Source organism: Rhamphochromis sp. 'chilingali', assembly GCF_963969265.1.
Source record: "Rhamphochromis sp. 'chilingali' genome assembly, chromosome: 21".
NCBI lineage: Eukaryota > Metazoa > Chordata > Actinopteri > Cichliformes > Cichlidae > Rhamphochromis > Rhamphochromis sp. 'chilingali'.
Window position 1 is genome coordinate 5,660,921 of NC_137949.1, and position 19,506 is coordinate 5,680,426.

Genomic DNA, 19,506 nt, shown 5'->3' on the forward strand with positions numbered 1-19,506 from the left:
TTTTTTTTAATCAAATCCGAATTTTTTTGTCTGCTTGTTCACACTACAAACAAAATGTGACAGCAAACGCGCTCTAGTGTGAACGCTCAAAGCGCAAAAGAAGACGTCACACACAACACGCTCTTGTTAGACCCAGAGCAAACAATATTGTTTGACTGATGGCCCTTAATATAAAGACTTCGGATTTTACGTTTCCCAATTTTTGCTTTAAGTTATTTTGTTATTTACATAATAATGTAAATAACATTATAATTGGCGTCTGTCTCGTGTCAGTGACGTAAAAGACAGATTTAATGCGACATGACCATTCAAACAGCAGTCGCTTTCAAAAACATCGGATATGTATCGGATTCAGTACCACATACGAAAGTGACCCAGATCAGATTTGAAAATATCGGATTTGTGCCGTTCACACTGTCATACCATGATCGGATATGGGTCACATAGGGTCACAGCTTCTTCTTCTTCGGGGTTTAACGGCAGCTGGCATCCTTGTACATGCAGTGCTGCCATCTTCTGTTTCAGTCCGTTATTACACTCTTAAATCCTACTACTTATTCCTGCGTCTTTTGGGATCTTAAAAGCTTCAAATGACGCGTCGACTATTTAATCAGTCGACGACGATTTTGATAGGCGACGTAATCGTGACTAGTCGACTAATCGTGGCAGCCCTACTGCGTATGAAAACAAAAGCACTGCGCATGCACGTTTTACCTATGAACAGTATGATATGGCCCAGCCCTAAAACAAAGTATAGATTTTATTCTGCTGGTACTGATTCAATCAAATATCAGCCTCGGTATCGATACTATTGATATTTGCATCGATCAGCCCATCGGTCACTAGCAGCTGCTGCTTCAGATGTAACCACAGACTTTTGGGATTGGGTAGTTGACAGGTTTTAAGGGGGCTTTTGAGAGCAGTTGGCTTGTAAAAGTTATTTTCCACTGATTCAAAATGAACAAAATGAACCTTTGACCATGAGGCTGACTGACTGCAGTGAGTCAGTATTTCTATTTATCGTTGAACCTAATGACCATTTTAAGTAGTGATGAACGAGTATAACCATTTCCCTATTAATCAACGAACTTAATCTCAACAAAGATATGTAAATATAATGAAAAGCAGCACATCTTCACATTACAGCAGCGGCAAATACTTAACCTTGTTTTTGTTACACCAATTATTTGAGACACAACAAAATTGAATAACCCAAACACACTCTACCAGTCACTGTGCAATCAAACATTTTTCACATCTGCAATTATCCGTGCATGTTCTTACCGGTAACATCTCATTTTCTTTTCTCCTTTCTTAAGCAAGGCTAATTAATGGATTGCACGTACTGGTGTACATTTCTCCACTGCCATTCCTTAATCAGTTTTTTGATCTCGGTAATCTTTCACCATCTTATTTGTAATCATTCCAGCAGCGCTTTGGCAAGAAATCAAATGCCACGCCAATAAAGCATATTCAATTTAAGTTAACTTGTATTGACTGGCAGGCTGGCTGACATCCCACCATATATCACTGCACCTCCCCCATTCTCTCCATGCTTCATCCTGCTCAATTACTCATTTGAAATCAGTGCCTGAAAAACACATACACGCCTTGCAAGAGTTCTAAAACAACCCAAAAAATAAAATAAAAAAGAAAATATCATTGCAAAATGACATAAAAGAGGTAGAAAATGAAAGAACAGAGGGAATTATAGGAATTAAGGGAAAGAAAAAATAGAGAAAACGCATGACTCACCTGTGCGCTCTATGTAGTCGACACATTTCTCGATGAAAAGTGGGATGGGGCGATCCGGGGTTACTAGGTTCTGCAAGGGAACGCCAAAGTAGTTGCTCTCCCAGGTTCTTCGAGTGGGTGGGTACAGCGGTTTGGGGGGCTTGGAGGATTTCGGCTAAGATAGCAAATAAAAGAATGAAAAACAGAGATGAGATGGCAAAGATCACAGGGTGTATGAAGATAATTGAATGCAAAATAAAATAAATAAATAGAAAAAATAGTAGTGGGTGAGGAAGGAATGATGGGGGAGAAGAGAGGATAATAAATAAGAGCAAGTTGAGAAAAGAGGAGGAATTCAATAGAAGAAAAGAGGAAGCAGAGAGGAAAATGAAAACATGGAGAAGTGAACAAAAGGTTTAAAAAAGAGATTGAAGACAAGGGGTGGAAAAATAAAATGGAAAAACAGTAGGAACAAAACCGGGAAAATGACATAAAAAAACAGTAAAGGAATGAAGGGGCAATTGAGAAATAGACACCAGGGACAACAAAGATGGAGGAGGAGAGAGGGTGAAGAGGAGGCAGAACATTATCACAGGAGAAAAGGTGGAGGAGGAGGAGGGTAATCGGGGAATAGATCAGAAAGAAAATTAGTGGGATGAAGGGCATTCGAGTGGGAGACAGCATGTAGAAGAAGACAAGGAACACCAAAGATAAAAACAAGAGACAAAACAAGTCATTCAGACTGAAGCTGGGATGTGTAACAAGGTGCAACGTTAGCTTTGATTTCCCACACTCTTCTGCTCTTCAAAGTGTTGTCATGCCTACAGCAGTTCGAGATTCACTCTAATTGGCCAGAATGGTGACTAAACACCTTCCGTTTTGTACTTCCTGGTCTGGCTTTCGCTCTCCTCTCTGATTATTTAAGATGGTTTGAATATTCCAACAATTCCCTTTTATGATGCCCATGTAGCGCCGGTGGCTCTTCCTCTACTGATTTGCACTTTATTATCTGATCTGTGCTTCCATGGTTGCTGACTTGCTCTGAAGCATTTTTGTGTGTTTTGTCTGTGCAAATAGTCTTGAGAGCTTGAAAAAAAAAACCCTCAACTTCTTTAGGTTTTTTTTGAAGATGTTTCAAGACGTTTTTGTTTCCAAGGTGTAATAAAAAAAGTGTGGGTCATTCAAGTTATCAGCCAACAGGTGAAACAACTGTGAGACATTGCCCTACCTCACCATCAAGTGAGTCACTGAGGTCACCTGAGGCAAGGTGTGAATGGGGGTTGCAACACAGGGGAAGGCATCACAGGACTGCACTGTAGATGATTGATAGCTACTGTCGCAAGCCACCACCTCTGTTCAGTGATGGTCGCTAAAAGTAGGTGTAGATTTCCACCTTTGCCCCTCTTTCAAACCATCTGTTTTCTCTATTCAAAAAGTGAACACAAAGGTGTGTTCTTTCTCCTTTAAGCAGACATGTACAGCTGTTCTGTTGAGGTGGCTCTCCTATGATGTGCTATGCGTTTGTGGAGTGGCTGTTTGGTCTCTCATATGTAGTTGTCTGAGCACTCCTCACTGCACCGCACCACATACACTATGCTGTTTAACTTGAGGAGGACAGCCCCCACTAGGGGTTTACTGGAACATCTCCATTAGATGTTCTAAAAATGTAGAAGTCCCTTGGGAAGAGAGGCGAAACATCTTCCAAAAAACCCCTAAACAAGTCCAGTTGCAGGGCTCTAGAGTGCGACCAAATTTCTCCATGGTGCGACTAATAAAAAATACTTGGTTGCACCGGTGCGACCAAGTAAAAAAAATACTTGGTCGCACCGGTGTAACCAAGTATTTTCTCGGAAAAAAAATTTCAGCAACCCTGAAAGTCTCCGTGTGTTCAACAACAGACACACATTATGCCCATGTCGTGTTCTAAACCAATCAGAGATACTCAGAGGCGGGGACCTCTGTGATTGGCCGTGGTCCAGATATTCCTGCAGACCTACTTGTGTTTACGTTTGAAAGTGCGGGCAGATAGAGAAGGGTGAGTAGCCCAGGTCAGAAGTGTATGAATTTGGTATTGAGAAAATATGAAAAGAACAATTGATAACTTTTTCGTTAAGTTAAGGCCTGATCAGTCCAAAATTCTGAGCCAGCGCTCTCCGTTTTTGTCAAACACTGGTCCGGAGACGGCATCAGAAAATGAGCCACATACGATCGACTCCCAGCCGGAGTCCACTGAAAGTAAAAGTGAGAAAATGTATAAATTTCGAATCGAGTGGCTTGACCAGTTTCCCTGGCTAAGATACAGCCAAGCTGACAATATGATGCACTGCATTTATTGTCGCGAGTGTGGAAAGACCATGGCCGGCAACACAGCATTTGTCACTGTTGCTAATACGTTTCGAATTGAAACGCTGAAAAAGCATACAGCATCGAGAAGACACATTATATGCCGCGATAAATGCTCTGCCAAAATGTCCCCGCTCCCCACTGCCTTTCAGCGGCAGGCAGGAGTAAACAGGTCATCGGAGGAGGCCGAGATGATCATTAAGTTTAACATCGCCTACAATATTGCAAAAGAAGAAGTTCCGTTTACTAAGTTCAAGTCAGAAATAACTCTTCACAAGAAAAATGGCTTGGACATAAACCCCACATACAGCAATGATGTTGCGTGCGCCCAGTTTATAGGCGTAATCGCTGACACACTGAAAAAAAAAAGACCTCAGTGGAAATTGCGAACAGTACATACATGGCCTTCCTGATCGATGGAGACACAGACATCGCCACAAAAGAATGTGTCATTGTGTACGCTCGTATCTTGCAAAAAGGAAGACCAGCGAATATACTGATTGGACACATTGAGGTCCAGCATGCCCATGCCCAAGGTAAGCCATGTCATGTCACGTAGCCTATGTATATGATTAATAATATTACGTCGTGTTACTGAATTAACCATATCTAGCATATTCTTATCATTAAAAATTAAACATAGCAATAATACATGAATATAGAAACTCAAACTGAAAAAGACTGCATTGTAAACTCTTGATCTGATAAGTAAATGGTATTTTTTTTTATTTGTTTAGGAATTTATGCTGCCTCAAAGAAAGCATTTGCTGCTCTTGGGGACCAGTGCAGTAACTGGTTGGATAAAATCATTGCTATGGGGGCTGATGGAGCTGCTGTTAATTTGGGCAGCAAAGGGGGTGTCAAGTTAATCATTTTGAAAGGTTGTTAGTTAATCATTTACAAATCAAAAAAACGTGAACATGTAAAACTGCGCTGTTAAGTAATGCAGTTAAAAAATTTGGGTACGCCTAACTTTTGTGCTTGTACGCCTAAATTTTGTGCTGGTGCGCCTAAATTTTATTTTTAGGCGCACCAGCGCAACCATGGCAAAAAGTTAGTCTAGAGCCCTGAGTTGCCTTCTTTTCAAGACTACAAACCTCTTCAATCAAAAGCAGATGTCCCTGCTTAAGAATTTTTTTAAATGACAATGTTTGTTTTAACAGTTCTCAAACATGTCTGCAGAATATTTATCCACTCTGATCACCTAAAATTTACTTTGGAACACAAAATGACATTAACAGTACCTCCATTTCCCGCCTGTAATATATCACAAATAGCGCTATACCTGTAAGTAATTAACTAGGAATTTATATACTGAAGTCTGTTCATGTGTGGGCGTGAGCATGCATTGCATACTAATGCATGCTTTTAACTTCATTTTAAACACGGCTGTTTGATTTGTGCATGCGTGATTTTAAAATTTTCAGCTTTTCACCACAATAAAATGTTGCTCTAACAGTAATAATGTGCACAAAGCATTTTCTTCTTGGTTCTAGGGAACACACCATGTCTGGATGTCGTCAGAAGTTTCAGGCAAGCCTTTAAAGAGCTGTCAAAGACACAGTCTTTGCTCTGAAATTATACAGACACCAACTGTCTTTAACAGTGTGTCTTTTATCAAGCACCTTTATTGCTTGTCTAGGGCCTGCAAGGTGTGGAGGCTCATAAACTACTTTAGCAATGGGGCCAATCAATAAATTATCAAATTAGTTTGTTCTCCAGATGAGTCTCAGGCCAACAAAATTCGCTCACACCCACACACATCTGCTCACCCCTTACTATATGCAGTCTTTTCTGTGCTCATTTACCCATGCACTCTATCAGTCTCTCGCTCTCTCCCATTTTCAGTGCAATAAAAATGCTATTTCACTCATTCTCAGACAGAAAAAAAATCTTTTGTTTGACCTCCCTGTTCTGTAAAGCATTTTCAAAGCATCTTATTTCCAAAAAAAAAGGAAACAAAATAAATGTGATTCTTCAAAAGTCAATCTATCATAACAGACAAGTCTCACCTTCTTGGATTCTTTTGGCGTCTTGGGCGTCTTCTTCTTTTTCAGCTTCTTGTCCTCCTGCTCTGGGTCGGAGGTGATTGCAGGATTATCAATCCCACCCTTCCAAGGGTCGACAGGAGAGAGCAGCGGGTCCTCCTCGCTGCCCCGATGGGCTCTTCTGTTTTTCTTTTTCTGAGTGGCCGGGCCAGTCTCCTCTCCATCACTGTCCGAGTGGAATCGTCTTTGGTAGGCTTTCGTCTTGCTGAAAAGGATTTTTGAGCGATCTTTATATTTTGATGGCCGCCTTGCAGCCTGGGATTTCCGATCAAACCCATTCTCTTCCTCTCCTCCTCCGTGGAGAATGTGTAACCCACCAAAAGAGTTCTTTATTTTGATCAGGCGGTTGTGTGCATCTTCAGGCACAGCATATATGTCATCATTGTGGAAGCCCCTGGGTCTAAGCAGGGTGTCCACAGGGTCTGCATAGTTGTCTGATGGCTCCACATCTTCAGTGTGCATCACTGGGGCACGTGGCATTCTTCGATTACTTCGCATACCAGCTTCAATGGTTTTGAGCAGGTTGGGGTCCAGCTTTTTAACATTAGGCCTGGGGAGCACTGGTTTGGGCCGGACGGGTGGAGGCACTTTGTGGTTGCGTTCATGGTCTCCGACAGGTGTGCTATGGACTGGGTACTCATTGCCCTCGAGGTCGATCCTGTATTTAGCCCGCTCACTGGGTGTGGGGAGAAGCTGAACATCATCGCCTATTGGACTATAAGGTGGAGGGGCCTCATTGTCATCGTCGGACTCTGGGTAGTAAGTGTTGTAAGCTGGGGAGTGGCTATGGGGAGAGGTGGGAAAGACATCCTCACTGGCTCCTGTGGTGCACTCACGTGACGAGCTGTCAAACAGGAAGCAGCTCTCAATGTTAGGCTTCTTCTCTAGCACTTCATTGAAAAAAGGGGTGAAAACCTCAGTCTGTCGATGATACTGGGACAGCGAGTAGAGGGCCGTAAACTTGGCAGCAATCTCTGTGGCAATGTGCTCCCCCTCGGTCATCAACTCCTTGATGGCATCATTCTCAAAGAAATCCGCCTGGCTGTCTGTGATTGCCACCATCTGCACGGGGATTACATCCTGGACTTCTGCCAGGAAGGCTCGCAGGGTCGCCATGGAAGCTTTGCGTTTGGCAGAGTAGACCAAAATGTAGCCATGCACTAGTTCATCTTTACGAACACCAATGGCAGAGTGGTAGGAGAGGACGGTGACCTGGATCCTCCTCCTGCTGTCCCCTATGATCTTATCCAGTATCAGTGTGTTGCTCTGACCAGGCTGTCCAGCGCTACAGCAATGCGAGTCTAGAAACGGCGAGAGGATGAGGTCAACGCTGAAGGGATCCCAGCACATGGCGCACATGACAATTCTAAGGTCCATCTCTGACATGTCTTTGATACATGGCAGTGGGGCCAAGACCTCAAAGCTATGCTTTAGCCCCTCCAGCACTGCTCTGAGACCCTGCTTAATTTGGAACTCAGTGAATTTGCGAGGAAAGGCTCCGGAGGGGATGTCGACAAAGGTGCACTGCAATTTGTTTGCCAGCTGCTGACCCTGGTGCCTCAAGATGGGTATGTTTTTACAAACACTGTCTCTCTGATTTGCCAGGATGAGAATAAAAGGGAGCGGCTGAGCAAATCTATCTCGCCGACTCTGTGCTATCTCCGCCCTTATCCTGCCTATGCAATCGCCAATAGAGTTAAGCGACTCTATTGAGTTGAACACACAAAAGCAGCCGTGTGGCTTAAAAGTGGTGACCCATGTGTGGCTGAAGAGCAAAGTGGAGTTGACGTCCACAGGAAGAAGCTCCAGTTCATAGATTTTACCATCTAGAGTGTACTCATCGTCTGTAGACTGAGCTCGGATCTCATTGGCTAGGTCCTGTGAGAGACCCTCCTTTCCCAGGAGGCAGAGGTTTATTTTATCGATGTTGGCACTGTTATAGTAAAGATTAGAGCGTCCGTGGTCGAGCTGTACCAGCCTGTTTGCTAAAACTTGCTCCACTTTCAGATCCACACAGTTCTGCCCGCTCAGGCATGTCTCCTTAGTGGGATGATAAACAAACCCAATGTGTTTGAGGAGGAGCGACTCTCTATCTGGGGCAAGTTTCTGCAGTGCTCTGTATCTGGGCTCCTCATTCAGCACACTGTGAATTTCACTCATCTTGTCACAGCTGGGGGTTGCATTCAGGTCCAAGTCATAGAATAACTCGGCGTGCTCGAAAAGCATTTCCTGAAAATCCTCTTTAGCCCTTTCAACTATTTCCTGCTGGTGCCTACAGTAAACATCCCTCCTATCTGATTCCGTGATGTACTTGTAGGCCTCATCCTCCATGACAAAGCACATGACTTCCTCCCAAGGCTGCCCTGGAGTGATAAAATGAACCCTCTCCAATGTCTTCTTGAACCTCTCTTTCATTTCCCCCCTCCTCTTCTCAGACAGAAGATGCTGGACGTGATTATGGTAAATTCTCTCACCGTCCGGTGTATCAAGAAGGTCAAAGGGTATCCTACGGTCACTGTTATCAATATGGTCCGTCTCGTCCCACGGTGTATTTTCCAGTATCACAAACCAGTACTGGAAATCAGACCTGTTCCGGATCACACTCTGTGCCTCGGGCCATGAAAGGTGTTCAATCTCGTCCAGGTTATTGAGGATGTTGTTAAGGGTTTTCGGTAGCGTCGTCAGATACTCCTCCCTTCTCCTCTTAATGTGCTCCTGTTTCAGTTGTGCAATGTGCTTTGTGAACATGTTGCGGGCCTTCTTGGTGCCCTCCAAGGTAATGAACTCATAATAGTCAGACTGCCCCTTTAGATTATTCATCACAGTTTTCCAAGTGATGTGATAATCTCTAACTGAGTGTACCATCAATTTCTCAAATCTATCTGTTGCTGAGGCAACAAGCTGACGTTGGATTTTATAGGCCTCCAGGTATGGCACAGTTTTTGGCTTCCCTCTTGTTTTATCCAGCTGCTGGATTAGGGCGTTGAAGCAAAGCTCTATGTTGACATTGGAGCGTGCTGACGTTTCAATTAGCATCAGGTTCTTCTTACTGGCAACAAAGCCCTGCAGGTCCCTCAGGTACTGGTCTACACACTCATCACATTTCGTGGCAGCAACAACAATAGGCTTCTTTGACTTGACAATTTGAGAGTAAAGGCTATTGACAAATTTCATTTGGTCATCAAACTTCCTGTTGCAACCCTTACTAACATCAATGCACAACAAAAAGGCATCGATGTTTAGCTTCCCATCAGGCATTTGCTTCTGATCAAAGTCCTGCTCCAAGCCCAGCTGGTCTGTGCAGATGTACATAAGCTTCTCTGCTGACTGGAGCTTGGTTGCTGCTGCCCGCTTTGTGTATGGCTGCAAGTTCGTACTCCGATGCGGAAGAAACGTCTGGTCATCGATGAACTCCGTTTGTTCAATGATTTGGATTTTATAGTCCAATCCCTCATCCCCTCGATGCGACACCTCTCCCCAGTACAAGAAGTGGTCGTTGTTAACTACACGACCACCAAAGTCTATCGTGCTGAGCACCGAGGTGTGCTCCGAGTAGTAGTTGTCTGCATCTGGACGCACATATCGGTTGCATAGGCAGGACTTCCCCACGCCACAATTTCCCTTCTCTTTCTCCGTCCCCGAGAGGCCAACCACGCTGACGGCGAATGTTGGGGGGCGTGCATCCTTGTTCTTGGCCATTATATCCCCCCACTCATTGCTAAACTAGTTACTCTCAGGAAGAAAAGGTCATGATATCATCCCAGGTCTGCTTGTCAGTGATACAGAGATGCATTCATTTTCATTTTCCCTGGTTCCAGTGAATGCTCTTCTCCGTATATATCTCGGTTTCTATCCTGGATCTTATTCAAGCTGGGATAGAGCAGCCCACGGCTCCTTTTATCACCTGCCTGCAAGATATGGAATTCAAAATTAGGAGAAGATACAAGCAAATCAAACAAATCCACATTTTCAGCCTTCTGTTGTACTTACTATAAAAAATATAATCAGCTTCTATTTGTCTACATCATGCTCTGGAACACACATGGACATGTAAATTGTGAAGCAATAAAAGAAAATCATACATGTTCATCTAAAATTAGATTGTGTTAACAAAAAATGAGGTAAAATACACTTTATCATATTTGAATAGGGGAAAAAAGCTCACTCGTGGGTTTGAGGAGGTTTTAGTCAGCCCTTTTATGTGTAAATAATAAACTACACTGGTTTAAAAACCCTACTACAATAGGTTTATAATGTAAAAATGTGATGCAAAGGCCTACAACAATTTTGAAAGTGAAAAAGGGAAAACTTTGTTATCAAAACTGCAATATCAAAATGGCATTCTAGGAAGACAACAACCAAAGTGTGACAGCAACATTTATATAAGAGAGGGAGAGTAGTACAGTCACGGAGGGCTCAGCAATGTCACTCTTCCCGTTGCTGAGAAAAATAAGTGCTTTCAACCAATTTGTGCCGAGGCAGAATAAAAATGGCATGCAACTCCAGCCCTTTGATAGCCACTGACCTAGAAATGATTTACTTTACTCTGAGAAAGAAACAGAAAATAAATCAGTTCTCAGATTTGTTACCATTACCAGCACAAACCAGCCTTGCATAATTAAGAGTAAATGTATAATCCTGATTACTTTGCTTGCTGTTGTCACAATAGATTTTGCCTGATATTCCGGTTCTGACTATTAATCCTGATTATAACTGTTGACTATTTGACTAGCAGCATTAACAAGCAAGTGAAACTAAACATTTCACTGTCGACAATCAGGATAATCAGCAATTCCTGATTGAATAAACAGAAAATGCCTACATGTGATTGACCGGGCAATCTTTCTGTAAATATTATCTAAATTAACACGGTCAAATACAGCTGAAACCTTCCATGACCTTACTCGAGGCTGATAAGTGATAGCTGCAGAGACAATTAGAGTCACTGTTGTTTTTACAGAACAGTTGCAATCAGTCAGTGAATCTGCCTGTGTGTGCTGGAATTTCTACATGCAGAACGACGGCATGCTGAGCCTGAGAAACTGCACCAGAGCAGAAATCTGGTTTGCTGACATAAAATGACGAGGTTTCCCCTGACTCTTCACAGAGACCAAGGTGATGATGTCACCTGTGGGATGGGAGTGTACACAGGGCTCAGCAGAAACAAAGACATTAAAAAAAGGAGGGGACATGGCTGTAAACTGGCTCATGTCAAATGACAAAAAAGATTTTAAAAGGCTCACCTTCCAAGAATCCTTTTTGGATAGACTACAAGCCAAACCTAACTTACAAACCAAACTTAAGCATAAACTGGAAGAAACTGGCTTAATGATAGAAAATGTGCTTTAAACTGCATGGTCTTTATATCTCAAAACCACCCAGATAGTCTGTCAGGTTTACAAACCTATGTACTATATGCTACAACATGCTACTGTGCCACACCTGACTGTAGTAGCAGTCAGATAGAAGTATATACGAGCTTATAGATATTTTGAAGGCAGAAATTATAATTATTCTATGTATTTTTTTCCTGTCTTTCTAACTGACTTATTGCTGATCCTGCTTTTAGTGCCACATTAACTGACTGATCATAGGCTATATCCAGTTTGTCTCCCCAGCAGCCAAAACAAGCCTAAATATAGAAATGACAATAAACATCAAACTACGGCCATCTACTGACTGATGACACTCCACCCAGGAATACATATGGAATCTTCACCTGGTTACTAACTTAAACAATCAGTTACAAACTGCAAAATCTACTCGTGTGGATTTGAAAATTAATCACTGCAATGCTACATTCCTGGCACCTCAGTGTTTGAGATCTGTCACCCAAATTCCAGCATCTGCTTTGCATTAATTTCAGATGATATCAAAGTTGTCAATCCACAAGGTCAATATGAATGAATAAGTGCCACACATGAGAAACAGTGGCAGTAATGGGCAATTAGCTTCACACTGAAGACAACCAGAAGGGGCGGGTGATGGTTTTATTATTGCAAACAGCCAACACTAGAGCCTAAACTGCATTTATGCTGCACTAATAGCTAAAAGTAGCCGTGTGCATCATGATTAGTCCATTCACTGTGAGGCTGCAGGGGGTGGATTAAGGTATCACTTGGCAAGCTGGTTTTAGAGATGACTAAATGCTGTTAAGCCCTGAAACACAGCAGAACACACTGCCAATGATGATAAACCTTTTAAAGCTACACTGGCTGGAATTTGTCAGTAGAATTAAACTTTTTATTGCTTTATTTATTTAGTATTATTATTCCATCCTAAGTCTGTGGTGCTATACCAGAGAAGGGTGTGCCAATCATTTAAAATGAGGCACAACTAGTTTCTTCTGACCTGGGTACAGACAGCTCTCCTCCCACAAGAAGTGAAGAATCAGAACTCAGAAGCAAAACAGAAACCACTTCCTAAAAGGTAGCGTGAGCTCCCTGTTAGAGGAGGAACTGACTCCCCCAAGTATTGAATCTTGTCCTCCACACTAAGGACTAGTTTACTGCTACAGCCTAACTCCCAGAATTTCTGAATTTCAACTTTTTAAAACCATTCATCATCTGCCATCATCAGAAGAACTACAGTTGATATAAAGCACCAATTTACTAGGCGCATAACGTCCACCACAGAATGCTACAAAAGATCTACCACATCCAGAAATAATCAGTATCAAAAGGAAACTCGTCACTGTGACACTGATCAAAATCTAAAAATTTGACTCCAAGTGTCAGAGTATGCAGTGGTGTTTCCCGTAAAGTGCCTTCCTTGTAAGACGCTCATTCTTTAAAAACTGTGTCACCCTCCTCCAAAGTCAGGTACAGACCTGAACCTGGGCGTCACTCATCTGACTCGCAGGGCTTGTCAGTGCTAGTGCCTTTATGCAGTCTGTAGAAGCCAATGCTAGCTATGAATATTTGCCAGTATATTAGCATAATGCCAATACCAATATCCATTTTTCCTGGGAGCAATGCAGACAAAACTGCAAACCCTTCCAGACTAGCCTATCCATGAATATCAATTCTAACAGAAAAGGAAATGTTAAAATGATAAAGACGGGAACTCCACTTTACCATTCTTTCTACCAAATCCCTACAGGTTTCACACTATGACACAATACATATATTATTTTGATATCTTCTAAGGAAAGACTAGGATTTATTTGACTTTTCAGACCACTGTTAATAACCGGATCGTTAGCTTTTCTCCAAAAAGGCCATCTAAGAGAAAAAGCTGAAGAGAAAAACCTGAAACACACTGACACAGACGACAGTGATGGACATAAGAGCCCCATCACATCATTTAGTGAACCCTTATGGTTTTATGGACACTGAAAAGACACAGTAGCACATTCTAAGTGGAAACAACAAAGAACCTAATTGCCATTATCAACACAAATGGGTCCCACTAATAACTGATGCTTTTAAAAATAAAGAAAAATCTCTGTAACTCAGCATTAGGGCAGTTTTTTTTTTTTGCAGCGAGGTCTGCAAAAAAGGGAGGAAGCATTATGATGGGGTCTTGGATAAAAGCCGGACTGCCCCTTTAATGAGAGTTTGGGAAAGGGGCAAAGGGAGAAGCAGCAGCCTGAGTCGATGCAAATGGCATGCAGAGCTGCTGCAGCAGGACAAACCCACTGACCTGCCTGCGTATTGTGAGGCACCGAAGGGGGGAAAGGCGTTAAAAAGCACCTAATGACATACGTGGTTACAACTCTTCAGCAGCGCTGAGACGTTAAGGGTGTGTATGTGTAAACACACCCTCGTTAATGTCGGGAAAATTCAATAATCTGCCCAGCGGCACTCCTGGATGTGACCCTCCACTCAGCCCTCCGTCCCCTCGAGCTAATGTTAGCAGGACATTAACGCAGAAAATCCAGCAACTTCCAAAAGCACTCAAAAACAATTAAACGACCTATTAATGCGAGGCGGGCGTGAAGGCTATAAACTCAGACGACAGCTGCGATTTTTTCCCTACTCCGTGATTACTTCAAATTTTCTGCTTTAACATATGTGTAACAGTGTTATAAAGCCAACTGAAAACGGGTGGGTATCACATAAAACATCAAAGTAGTCTAGAAAAGAGGAGTGAGAGTGAGTTAGAGGAGTTAACGTGAATTAGTTATGCTGGAATTAAAACCAGCAGACCTTTATATTAAGTTAATGCGTCAATCCTTCGAGGCTAATGCTGGGAGCCCCGGGAACTGATAGGGCGGTTATGTATCTACCCTAGAGAGAAAAGGCGATACCCGGCTCGGCCTGCCTTGGCCCTGATACTGCTCCAGGAGAGGAAAAACCCACCTTTCCCAATCCTACAAGCTAGCATTAGCCGAACACTGTTAGCCTAGCATGCCAGGAGGATGAGTTAGCTAGTGGCTAATGTTAGCAACAGCCTCACATTGGGAAGACTTATTAAAATTACAACCTTGGCTGATTTAACAAGCCCGTCTCACGTCCCCATCCCAGGTTCTTTTGACTCGGGATGGCGCAGTGGTGCGGGCACCCTTCACCCACAAAAAAGGAGTGCTAGTTTAGCTAATGAAGTACCAATCCCAGTCCAAATACATTCCCCTACCCACCTAATAACATGGTCGCTCCCAGATCCACATACCACGGAGAAGAGGAGAAAGCATTCCCACATTAAAAGGCAATCAAAACTCTTTTCACAATCCACAATCCGTGGTCACTGGCGACTTCCCCAAAATCCGAAGTCAGTTTTAGTTGAAGGTGTAGTCCACTGTAGTCCTACAAGCCCGGTTAGCCCGTATTTTAGTGTATTTTGGTGCTGTTAGTGTGGTATGCGTTGAAAGCCGAAACCTGGCTCTGTATGCTCCCTCCCCTCTCAGCAGCACAGCCAGGCAGTAATGGCGACTTTCTCTCTCTCTTCCACTCCCTCTGCTGACACTATGTCGCTCTACCTTTCCCGTTCTCTCTCTTGCTCTCTCCACTGATCCACCTGACTCTCTCTCTCTCTTATGCCACATTAATAATATGTAACATGAGGTGTAAAATCAATTTCACTGGCATGCAAAAGAGCACAGAGTAAGTTAAAGGTACCCATTGGAAACTGGAATTCTTGTGTTCAAAGCTAATTCATTCAGTTTTATATTATTATGAACAGAATTTTAAGAAACGGCCACCATTACCTCGTGTTAACAATTAATTTATGTAAATGTTTAGGATTTTATCAAATGAGATTATAATACCATAATAATATTATTAGTACCAAATTGTCCCATGAGATGGGTCAACCAAGCTAGTCAGTAAGCCTTTGTGTTAACATTGGTGGCTAATCTTGAGGAAAAGGTGACAAAGCTAAAAAGAAATAAGAACAGCAGTATACCAAAAATATATTTTAACACACCCACCGGTAAAATGCTTCCCCCTGGTGGTAAACGTTTTAGTTCAAATCTATAGGGGTGATTACAAAAAGTATCTTTAAATTTCTAAACTTAGCTTTAATAAAATGTTAAACATGCACAGATTTTAACACAACATATGGAAAATATGATTACACTAACAACAAAAAAATTTTAAGACTTTCATTTTGAAAGGAGAAATGTGCAAATATGAAGCTATTTGCATCAGACTAATGATATCATTTAAAGCTAAGTTATCAATAGCTTTATCAATTGCTTTCTTAATTCACAATAACACAACTGGTAAAACAAGCTGATCAGCTTCGATTTCCTTTGTTCCATAAAAAGGCAAGTATAAAATAGCATCACACCTGACTCTTCATGTCAAATTGAATCTTGATTTTTGTTTTTTATCATCCTTCTCATATTTTTTGCCTTTAAATTGTCCACTGAGTTCTGTGTTGCTTCTATGTTGCAAGTTTCATCTTTTTCTTTTGTTTTATGTTGAGTTTCTCAACTTCACCTGTCACATCTGTGTTATTCCAGATTTTTACATTTCAGTATCTGACTTTCATGTTTTTTTATGTACGTTATGTGATGAAAAAGAGAAATTCTTCAGTATGCTATATAACAAGCAGAGTTGGCTAACTGGATATGGGGTGAGCAATGCGTCCTTTGCTTTCTGTGTTTGCTGTGTCAACCACTGTGGGTTTATGGTACTTAAAGCACTTGAAAGAAAAGTGTGAAAGACACAAGAGTAGCTATAGCCACTTGGACAATAGCATGAAAGCTTTTTGGCAGCCTTAGCATAGTAGAACAGCTGGATAAAGGCTATCAAATTGGCAGAAGAAAGCACAATGAAGAAGTGACACAAAATCACCACATTCTGTCTAGAATCAAAGAAAGTGTGTACTTTATTGGTCCCCGTGGGGAAAATCCCTCTCTGCATTTAACCCATTCACTCAGTGAAGCAGTGGGCAGCCATTGGGCGCCCGGGGAGCAGTGTGTAGGGACGGTACCTTGCTCAGGGGTACCTCAGGGTAGCTGTTCAGGGGAATCGAACCCCCGACCTTCCGATCATGGGGCCACCACTCTACCTACTGAGCTATCCCTGCCCAAACTCAATTATAAGCACAAATCCATAAAACTGCAGTGTTTATACGACTCGCATGCAACTGTAGTAAAAGAATATCGAGAGATATATTCTCCCTTCTTTGTGATTTTTCACCCTGTCCATTTTTACCTTTCCGTCTTTGTGCCTCTGTCTCGTCCCTGATTCATTTCAATAATCCTCTTTATTGGCATAAATGTTAGATGAACCATGTTGCCAAATCATCTAAACACAAATTCAAATTTCACTCTCGCTCTCACTCTCTCTGTGATGTAATTAGGGATTGTTTTTTCCCAGTGAAAATTGTTTAATCATGTATAATGTGCCTGTGGATTATTCCAACAGGGAATACAGGTTCAGACAGTGAGTGGATGCAGCGTGTCCTCGGGAAGCAGTTGAGGTTAGTCAATGAATTAAGCACTGTTTTCTCTCTAGGTGCTTAAAACAACAAAGTAAATTCAAATGTCCTTTCTGTGGTGTTACTGTGTAAATACTGACAGTAAGTAAAGGAAACTCTGCACACACTGTTGGATAGTGGTGAGCCACGGTTGCACAAAGGAGTCCACACAATGAAAACCCTTCATTTATATTTCAGTTGTTCTGGACTGGGATCAATATGGACTGCTGTGGTTCCAGTGAATTCCCTTGAGTGAAATGGTGTGTTAATGAGCCTCAGAGCTCAGAAAGACTACACTCCCTCTGACAGGAGTGAACACTAAGCAGGGATGGGTCAGAAAAACCTAGCAGACGGTGAAGTCATATCAATTTATTATAACCAATACAGGGAAAGCCGTCCTTTGTCCTGAAAAAGAAAAAATGCCATTGATCGTGACCTGCATTCAGTTCAGGTGTTTGTTCATCTTTCACTTACAAAGTGTTTCTGTCTCAAACACACTTGGTTTCGAGTTCAGTCCATCACCATTTTGAAAGCTTCCTTTCCAGAGCTCCCATTTCACACCAGTGATGTAACAATGCCACAGGGACAAATCCATCAGAGAAGAAGAAACACTGAAAGCAATTTGTAAACCCAAGGGACACCAGAGACCAGAGTGAAACGTGGCTATAGTGGAAAGGTTTGCTTTGAGTGTCCACAGTTATAGACAACCTGCATGGCATTATACAGGCTCTGTGGCTGTATTTGTTGTTGTTTTTTATTGTAGGCCATATTTTGCAAGCTCAGGCTTGTAAATATAATCTTTTTCCACTTCAAGAACTTAAAGTAGTTATCAGAGTAGATGGAGGTCGTCCTCGCATAGAGAAAAATCATGCTAGATTGTTTGTCCAGCAGCTTATTACAAAAATATATTTATATTTTATTGTTAAACAACCTTTAGCCTTTATTTGAGCCCCAAAATACTGTATTTGTGCTCAAGCACCTTCTAGTAGCAATTATGATGGTGCAAAGGGGAAGGCCTTTTCTTCCATTATGACAAACAAAATACTGAGTAAACAATATTTACACTGCTGGAGAGCCCTGTAATCTCCACCAGTGTGCAAACAAGCATTTTATGTTCATGTAAATATGATGGAAACATCAGTGCGGCCTCTTTCACTGTTTATTCCACTTACATACTTAACAGAACATAAACAAGACATATGTACAGTTTCTGCACCCTTTTAATGACAAATATGATATAATCACCAAGTTCTTTTAGGTTATGGTTGTTATGGACAACTGCAAGCAGTGTGATACAGCCTGAAATAATTTTCGGGGGAGTATGCTGCGAATGTAGTTTAATGTAGTTTTATTATAAGGAAAAGTCAAATTTGCTGAGAAATTTGACTTGTGTGTGTTTTTTGAGAAGTTTGCAGTGACTGCCCACAGGCGACCCCTGCTGTAGGTGCTGATGCTCGATCAGCACCTTCACACAGAATGTGCAGCTTTTTCACTTTCTTACACTTTTTGTGAGCCTTTCATGTTTCACACTTTTCTGGGGGGTTTTTAAACTCCTCACGGGGCATTTTTTTCCTCAGCATGCATCACTGTCCTTCATTTCTCTCAGTCGCAAAGTTTGTGTTGCAATAAGACAGCATCAAACTTGGCATGAGGTTTCGACTGCAGCAACAGAGGCCTGTAATTGGCTGTGTTGGGGGTGGGGGTCGGGGGAGGGTGGGACACAAGAACAAGTACTTCCTCTTTGACTCTTACTGATGAGGTTTGGGTAATCCAGGCAGGATGTAGTGGCATATAAAGAGGCAGGATTTTCATTTTTTAGATTACAGCAGCATTATTCACAACGCAGTTACTCTAGCCACTTCCAAAGGAACCACAAGGCAACACACAATAATTAAACAGCAAGTACAGCAAACCACAATGTTACACAAAAAAGAAGAGTGAATGATGTGCCAGATTAAGAAAGAAATTCAATAAAAGTGCATTATTAAATTAAATTCTAAGCTAACTATTCTGATTTAGTCATGTTCTCCCAAACTCTCCATTTATTAAATAATCTAACTTCTTGTATGGTTAATAATCAGGAATATCTTGGAGTGCCTGTGATTTAAACCCACCAACTCCTGCTTAAAAGGAACATTACCAAATGACAAAGAAATGAACAGTCTCTGGTTTTTATGGTAGTTTCATTTTCATTGGGTAAAACACATTACATCAACGTTCTAAATTGATTTGCACGTTATTGAATGAAATAAGTATTTAAACCCATCTATCCATTTGCTTCCGCTTGTCCTTTTCAGGGTCGCGGGGGGCGCTGGAGCCTATCCCAGCTGTTATAAGGTGAGAGGCGGGGTACACCCTGGACAGGCTGCCAGTCTGTCGCAGGGTTAACACACAGAGACAGACAACCATTCGCGCTCACATTCACACCTATGGGCCATTTAGACTAATCAATTAACCTATCCACACCAACTGCATGTCTTTGAACAGTGGGAGGAATCCAGAGTACCTGGAG

General features: G+C 42.0%; 1 protein-coding gene across 1 annotated transcript in view; it reads right to left on the reverse strand.

Moving 5' to 3' along the window:
- Positions 1 to 14,991, reverse strand: part of arhgap5 (Rho GTPase activating protein 5) — a 55,160-nt gene extending 40,169 nt beyond the window's left edge. Inside the window, exons 1-3 of the mRNA XM_080871529.1 lie at positions 14,707 to 14,991; positions 6,090 to 10,033; positions 1,756 to 1,909 (exon numbers count right to left, since the gene is read on the reverse strand). Coding sequence (XP_080727655.1) covers positions 1,756 to 1,909; positions 6,090 to 9,824 — 3,889 coding nt within the window. The 5' untranslated portion in view covers positions 9,825 to 10,033; positions 14,707 to 14,991. The remainder of the gene's footprint in view (positions 1 to 1,755; positions 1,910 to 6,089; positions 10,034 to 14,706) is intronic.
- Between the last annotated feature and the right edge of the window lie 4,515 nt (positions 14,992 to 19,506).